Source organism: Notolabrus celidotus, unplaced genomic scaffold, assembly GCF_009762535.1.
Source record: "Notolabrus celidotus isolate fNotCel1 unplaced genomic scaffold, fNotCel1.pri scaffold_230_arrow_ctg1, whole genome shotgun sequence".
Classification (NCBI taxonomy): Eukaryota; Metazoa; Chordata; class Actinopteri; order Labriformes; family Labridae; genus Notolabrus; species Notolabrus celidotus.
Genome location: NW_023260078.1, coordinates 61,921 through 69,420, shown reverse-complemented (window position 1 = coordinate 69,420; position 7,500 = coordinate 61,921). Strand labels below are relative to the sequence as shown.

At 47.3% G+C, this 7,500-nt stretch overlaps 2 protein-coding genes and 1 long non-coding RNA gene across 4 annotated transcripts in view; 1 reads left to right on the top strand and 2 right to left on the bottom strand.

Annotated features, from left to right (window-relative positions):
* LOC117809106 (mothers against decapentaplegic homolog 4-like) overlaps window positions 1-518 on the bottom strand; it is a gene marked incomplete at its 3' end in the record, with an annotated part of 11,259 nt that extends 10,741 nt beyond the window's left edge. The window contains 1 exon segment of the mRNA XM_034678782.1: window positions 119-518.
* LOC117809110 overlaps window positions 1-3,595 on the top strand; it is a 3,616-nt gene extending 21 nt beyond the window's left edge. Inside the window, exons 1-6 of the mRNA XM_034678785.1 lie at window positions 1-4; window positions 1,334-1,416; window positions 1,544-1,691; window positions 1,799-1,979; window positions 2,185-2,253; window positions 3,094-3,595. The exon at window positions 1-4 is cut by the window's left edge and continues 21 nt beyond it. Coding sequence (XP_034534676.1) covers window positions 1,340-1,416; window positions 1,544-1,691; window positions 1,799-1,979; window positions 2,185-2,253; window positions 3,094-3,281 — 663 coding nt within the window. The 5' untranslated portion in view covers window positions 1-4; window positions 1,334-1,339 and the 3' untranslated portion in view covers window positions 3,282-3,595. The remainder of the gene's footprint in view (window positions 5-1,333; window positions 1,417-1,543; window positions 1,692-1,798; window positions 1,980-2,184; window positions 2,254-3,093) is intronic.
* A 2,770-nt stretch (window positions 3,596-6,365) lies between these two features.
* LOC117809104 overlaps window positions 6,366-7,500 on the bottom strand; it is a 7,349-nt gene continuing 6,214 nt past the window's right edge. For both annotated transcript variants that reach the window (XR_004630432.1, XR_004630433.1), the window contains exon 5: window positions 6,366-7,408. This is a non-coding gene — a long non-coding RNA (uncharacterized LOC117809104). The remainder of the gene's footprint in view (window positions 7,409-7,500) is intronic.

Sequence of the window (7,500 nt, the reverse complement as noted above, 5' to 3'; positions counted from 1 at the left end):
AAAGGTGGGTTCCTCCACAGAGCGTGTACCTGTCAGTGTGTTAGCTAACTTCCCCTGAAGCTAAAGCTAGCTCCACGCGCGACGTGCCGCTCCTGTCCTAAAGAACCTTCACCTTTACCTGCTCATGAAGAACCTGATCCACTACAGTAGGACCGGTTCTGGTCCGTGAGGCCTCCCTTTAGATCCGGCTGTAGAGTCGACCCCTCAGAGGATCTTGGGGTTCACTTTAACAGGGTTTGAGATTATTCTGGATCCTTAAAGAGTCTCTGCCTGATAGAGGTCTTCATGTTAGTCTCTGCCTGATAGAGGTCTTCATGTTAGTCTCTGCCTGATAGAGGTCTTCATGTTAGTCTCTGCCTGATAGAGGTCTTCATGTTAGTCTCTGCCTGATAGAGGTCTTCATGTTAGTCTCTCACACAGACTGTATAAAAGGTCTCTCAGTGAAAGAGGAGGATGTGCTCAGAGTCCCTCAGCATCTTGTTCTGGAGTGGGGTGTGTGTGTGTGTTGTGTGTTGTGTGTTTTGTGTGTGTTGTGTGTGTGTTGTGTGTTTTGTGTGTGTTGTGTGTGTGTTTTGTGTGTTGTGTTGTGTGAGTTTGTGTTGTGTGTTGTGTTGTGTGTGTTTTGTGTTGTGTTGTGTGTGTTTTGTGTTGTGTGTGTTGTGTGTGTTTTGTGTTGTGTTGTGTGTGTTTTGTGTTGTGTGTGTTGTGTTGTGTGTGTTTTGTGTTGTGTGTGTTGTGTTGTGTTGTGTTGTGTGTGTTGTGTGTTGTGTGTGTTGTGTTGTGTTGCGTTGTGTGTGTGTGTTGTGTTGTGTTGTGTTGCGTTGTGTGTGTGTGTTGTGTTGTGTTGTGTGTTGTGTGTGTTGTGTTGTGTGTGTTTTGTGTTGTGTGTGTTTTGTGTTGTGTGTTGTGTTGTGTGTGTTGTGTTGTGTGTTGTGTTGTGTTGTGTTGTGTGTGTTGTGTTGTGTGTGTTGTGTTGTGTGTTGTGTGTGTTGTGTTGTGTGTGTTGTGTTATGTTGTGTTGTGTTGTGTGTGTGTTGTGTTGTGTTGTGTTGTGTGTGTTGTGTTGTGTTGTGTGTGTTGTGTTATGTTGTGTTGTGTTGTGTGTGTGTTGTGTTGTGTTGTGTGTGTGTTGTGTGTGTGTGTTGTGTGTGTTTTGTGTTGTGTTGTGTGTGTTTTGTGTTGTGTTGTGTGTGTTTTGTTGTGTGTGTTTTGTTGTGTGAGTTTGTGCCTGCAGGTGAACCAGCAGCAGCAGCAGCAGCAGCAGCAGCAGCAGCAGCAGCAGCAGCAGCAGCAGCAGCAGCAGTAGTTTTGTAACCTCAGTGTTGTCTTCCAGGAGAAGATGAATCAGAGGATGAGTTCCTGTGGAGGGGAGGCGTTCTTCCTGAGAAGCTCTACAGCAGTTTCTCTGAATGAGCGGTGAGACCGTCCTCAGGGAATAACATCATTATATATCTCATCACATTAATCCATCCCTCTGTCTGAGTCAAGTCTTTCATCCTAACATTCAAACACATGATCAGAAGTTCTGGGCTCCTCTCTGCAGCTTCTCTCAGGTGATCAGTGACCAGCTGGACCAGCCCACCACCACGGTGACCTTTGACCCCACCCTGCTGCAGCGCAGCACGGGTGGTGACGCCCAGCAGATGGTCCTGCTGATGAAGAGAGAGCAGCCAGCAGCTCTGCACCTGCAGGTGAGTCTGTCAGAGCCTGTGGAGCGGCGTCAGGTCACCTGACTGCATGATGATGATGATGATGATGATGACACTCACCTGGTGAACGCTCTCCTCTGATGGTGCAGACTCAGGTTTCGTGCGTTCCTCCTCTGAGGGTGAAGCAGGTCGTGAGGAGGAAGGGGAGCGTCTGGACCCGCCTCGGCTGGCAGCGGGGGACTCGGGTCGTCTCCGCCTTCAGACCGTCAGGGTTCTGGAGCTTCAGGAACAAATACAGACGGAGCGCCGGCTTCACCTCCACCTGCAGGAGTGAGTTCATGATCTGCTGCTTCGACCAATCACAGGGAAGGCAGTCAGGAATAAACAGAACAGACGACAGGAAGATCAGGACAGAGTGCCGTCACACGACAGAGAGGGAACAGAATACCAGATCAAAGTTTAGGATCTGAACGGATCAAAACACAGAAGATCAAATACAAACTTAGAATGTTCCTGATCATGTGTTCCTGTGCAGGTGGAGGAAACCAGCGCCATCAACAGGGGGAGGGACGCTTCAAGAGACACGCCCAGAAACTGTCTGCAGGTCAGTTTATCATCAGAGTCAGCATCACACACCTGTGATCACACACACACCTGTGATCACACACACACACACCTGTGATCACACACACACACCTGTGATCACACACACACACCTGTGATCACACACACACCTGTGATCACACACACACACACACCTGTGATCACACACACACCTGTGATCACACACACACACACAGACACCTGTGATCACACACACACACACACACACCTGTGATCACACACACACACACACACACCTGTGATCACACACACACACCTGTGATCACACACACACCTGTGATCACACACACACACCTGTGATCACACACCTGTGATCACACACACACACACCTGTGATCACACACACACACACCTGTGATCACACACACACCTGTGATCACACACACACACACCTGTGATCACACACACACCTGTGATCACACACACACACCTGTGATCACACACACACCTGTGATCACACACACACACACACCTGTGATCACACACACACACACACCTGTGATCACACACTCACACCTGTGATCACACACACACACCTGTGATCACACACACACACTTGTGATCACACACACACCTGTGATCACACACACACACCTGTGATCACACACACACCTGTGATCACACACACACACACCTGTGATCACACACCTGTGATCACACACACACACCTGTGATCACACACACACACCTGTCCTTTTAAACGTCCTCCATGCTGTTTTATTGAAACAGTAAAGAGACACCTGGAGAACAGAGACACTCACCTGTGTCCTCACAGAGTCAGAGATCACCTGTCTGTGTGTTCACCTGTCCTCTCCTGCAGGTCCAACTCAGCCCGCTGCAAACCAGCAGAGGGGCGGAGCCTCCTGGAACAGACGAGGCGTCACGCCAACCAGGAAGCAGCTGGACGCCGACCTGGACAAGTACATGTCTCTCTCCAAGAGACGGCTGGACCAGCAGCTGGACGAGTACATGTGTATGGCAGGACAAACGGACCTCACCTGGGACTGAGGGGGCGGGGTCACAGACCTCACCTGGGACTGAGGGGGCGGGGTCACAGACCTCACCTGGGACTAAGGGGGCGGGGCATGTGATAGTTTGATTTAAGGTTGTTAAGGTCAGTGATGTCACAGATCTCAGACCGGTCAGGTGAAGGACTCTGACTTTAGTTTGTTCTCAGGTGTGTTCACTTCACCTGCGTGTTTTCCTTTGTTGTCTCACTGCTCTGATCAGCTGTGTGTACTTCACTGACCTCTGTGTGTGTAGGATTTCTGTAAATGAAGCTTTGTTTGAAGATGTTTTAGTAAAAGATGTTTCCTGATTTACTCCAGTGTTTCTGTTTGTTCTGTTTCTGCTGAACCGGATTCACCTGAGACCTGAACTCCCCTCAGAGGGTCACAGTAAAGATCATGTTTGTCCATACAAGGTAAGACCTGAACCAGAAGGGGTTTAACCAGCCGGTCTTTGCACATGATGCTGCCTTCAGGCTCCTCTCTAAAGCTACAGACCAGAGGACACAGATCATATAAAATAAATCATCTTTAAAGAGTTTGAATAAAAACAAGTTTATTATAAAAACACGACTCAGGGATCACAGCACGCTCTGACATCACAGTGATGTCATCAGGTGTAAAGTCTGTAACAGTCTGGAGGTGTGTCTGTTCACCAGGCAGGGATGAGAGGCACTGACCAGGTGCATCATGGGAAATGTAGGCATTTCAAAGTCAGTCATGACTGCTCCTCCTGATGGCAAGAGGTCTTCTGTTAATCTGAGACTCAGGACGAAGAGGAGAGGAGAAGGAGGAGGAGGATGAAGAGGAGGAGGAGAGGAGGAGAAGGAGGAGGAGGATGAAGAGGAGGAGGAGAGGAGGAGAAGGAGGAGGAGGATGAAGAGGAGGAGAGGAAGAGGAGGGTGATGAAGACTACAGACACCTGAGGAAGAAGAAGTGACACCTGGAGCCCGGCTGACAGTCACACAGCTGACCGAACCGAGGACCCTTCTTCACCGAGCAGGAGGCCCTGACGTCACACTGTGACACACACACACACACACACACACACACACACACACACACACACACACACACACACACACACACACACACACACACACACACACACAGGTCAGTAACACACAGTGATTAGTATTTGTGCAGAGTGTGTGTAAAGAGGTCTCACTGTCGGCAGGCGGCTCTGTCTTCTGTCCAACGACGACACCTTCCTGCTCTGAAGCTGCTCCAGAACATTCTGAAGGACCAGCAGCTGACACACACACACACACACACACACACACACACACACACACACACACACACACACACACACTGAACTTTAATGTGTGTAGTAATAAATTAGATATCTTAGATGTCAGCGTCGTTCTTTTCAGCTCTGAACCTGATTAAAGATCTTGAGACACTGACCAGTTCTCTGCTGTCCTCCTGTCTGTCCTCCTGTCTGTCCTCCTGTCTGTCTTCCTGTCTGTCCTGCTGTCTGTCCTCCTGTCTGTCCTCCTGTCTGTCCTCCTGTCTGTCCTCCATCTCTCCTCCTGTCTCTGCGGCCGTCTGAGAGGAGGCCAGGAGGAGGAGGAGGAGGCTGAGCAGGATGACGAAGAAGGAGGCTGCAGTGTTCATGCTGCAGCAGCAGAAGAAGAAGAAGAAGAACCACAGGGAGAGGTGTGTGTGTGTGTGTGTGTCGTTGTTCTTGTTGTTGCACACAGACTCTCAGGTGGAGTGTGTGTCCCTCAGATTAACCTGCTGCTTCTTACGCAACAACATCAGTGAAAACGTCTCTTAATGGGATTGAACTCCTTTCACACTGACTCCCTGAGAACACTGAGAACACTGAGAACACAGAGAACACAGAGAACACTGACTCCCTGAGAACACTGAGAACACTGAGAACACAGAGAACACAGAGAACACAGAGAGCACTGAGAACACTGAGAACACTGAGAACACTGAGAACACTGAGAACACTGAGAACACGGAGAACACGGAGAACACGGAGAACACGGAGAACACGGAGAACACGGAGAACACGGAGAACACGGAGAACACTGAGAAATACAACTCTGACAATTTTTTTTTAACCACCACTTTATTACTAATATTATCATCATTATCATTATTATCATTATTATTATTATTATTATTATTATTATTATTATTATAGGATCATTACTAATATTATATTATTGTTGAGTTTTAATATATATATTTTTTTATTTGTTTTATTTTGACTTCTTGTTATTGTGGGGCGGTTGTGGCTCAGTGGGTAGAGTCGGTCGTCTATCAATCGGAAGGTTGGCGGTTTGATCCCAGCTCCTGCAGTCACATGCCGAAGAGTCCTTGAGCAAGACACTGAACCCCTGAATTGCTCCCTCTGTTGTTCAGACGTGTGTGAATGTGTACGAATGAGATTAGCTAGCAGCCTCTACCATCACTGAGGGAATGGCTTTGAGTGGTCAGAAAGAAAAGCTCTATATGAGTACAAGTCCATTTACCAATTACCATTTGTTTGGTCCTAACTCCTCTTGCGACTCAAAATAGGACCACAAGGAGATCAAAGCAATAGAATGGGATCAAAGCAATAAATTGAGATCAAAGCAATAGAATGGGATCAAAGCAATAAATTGAGATCAAAGCAATAGAATGAAATCAAAGCAATAAATTGAGATCAAAGCAATAGAATGAGATCAAAGCAATAAATTGAGTTCAAAGCAATAGAATGAGATCAAAGCAATAAATTGAGATCAAAGCAATAGAATGGGATCAAAGCAATAGAATGTAATCAGAGCAATAGAGACATAGAGACAATAGAAGAGAGACGCCCCCTGCTGGACGTTACAGAGACAGCAGGTTTAAGACTCTTTTATACATTTAAAGTCAACTTCATATATCCAGCCTTTACTCACAAACAGCTTGTGTGTGTGTGTGTGTGTGTGTGTGTGTGTGTGTGTGTGTGTGTGTGTGTGTGTGTGTGTGTGTGTGTGTGTGTGTGTTACATAAACTGTTAATCTCCTGCTGGCTCTCTGACATAATGGTATTTAGGAGGACCTGGTGAACGTCACTCTGAGACAAACAGGAAGGAAACATGAACCTTACAAAATAAAATCAACTTTTATTTTGTTAACGTTTCATTTCCATGAGATCTGCAGTCGGTCTGATCAGTGATCAACAGACAGAGTGTGAAACAGGAGTTTAGTTTAAAGCTCCAGTGAGGAACTCTCAGTGTGTGTTGATGTTGGCGCCCCCTGTGGACGAAGCAGCGAATCACCTCGTTCTGCTGATCTCCTCTTCTTCATGTGTGAGGCGTGTTTCTGAGTAAACGCTGTCACGTGATCAGAGAATGATGACGGTCTGGGTTTCACTCCCTTGGATCCACTTCAGAAGAAACAAAGGAAGGTTTACAGGAAGTGGATTCTTTAAAGCTCCAGTGAGGAGTTTTAAACAGAGTGAGCGAGCTTCATACTGAGGCCTCTTCATGACCCTCCAAGCAAACAGACCATCAGCAACGACGATGACAACGGTTCCTCTGTTTTCATTTAAAGCCTGATGACACTGAGAGCTCGTATCAGAGAGCGCTCTGAGGAAACAGTCTGTTGACCTTCCTCCCAGAGGGGGAGGAGCCTGACTGTGACAGACCGCAGGATGAGAGTTGATCTACTTCCACATGAAGAAGATCAGCACAGAGCAGGAACCGCTGTGACCACAGGGGGCGCCAAACTCAACACAGAGTGACCCTCCCTCACAGGAGCTTTAAACTGAGTCAGTCTGTACAAGAGAAACACATCAAGTACATCTGTAACCTTTGACCTCTGGGAAGCTTCAGGGTCAAAGGTCAAACACAAGTTTCTGTTTGTTATAGAAAAAACACATTTTAAAGAAAACAGCAGTCAGCTGTTCAGTGTGTGTGGTGTGGTGTGTGTGTGTGTGTGTGTGTGTGTGACATTATTTACAACAGAATAAAAACATTGTCGTCATGGTAACAGAGTTATTGATCAGACATCAGTCAGCTGATTTCAGGAACATCAAACTTTAAGAAACCAGCAGGTTGTTGACGATCAGCTGACGTTTGATTCCAGGCTCTTCAGGTGGTGTGAGGTCAGAGGTCAGGGGTCAGGGGTCAGGGGTCAGGGCCTACAGGTGGAGGAGACAGAGCTCATATGAATTGAATCAAAGTGATTATTGATGATTGATGATGGATCAGTCTCAGAGGATCATCAGGTCTG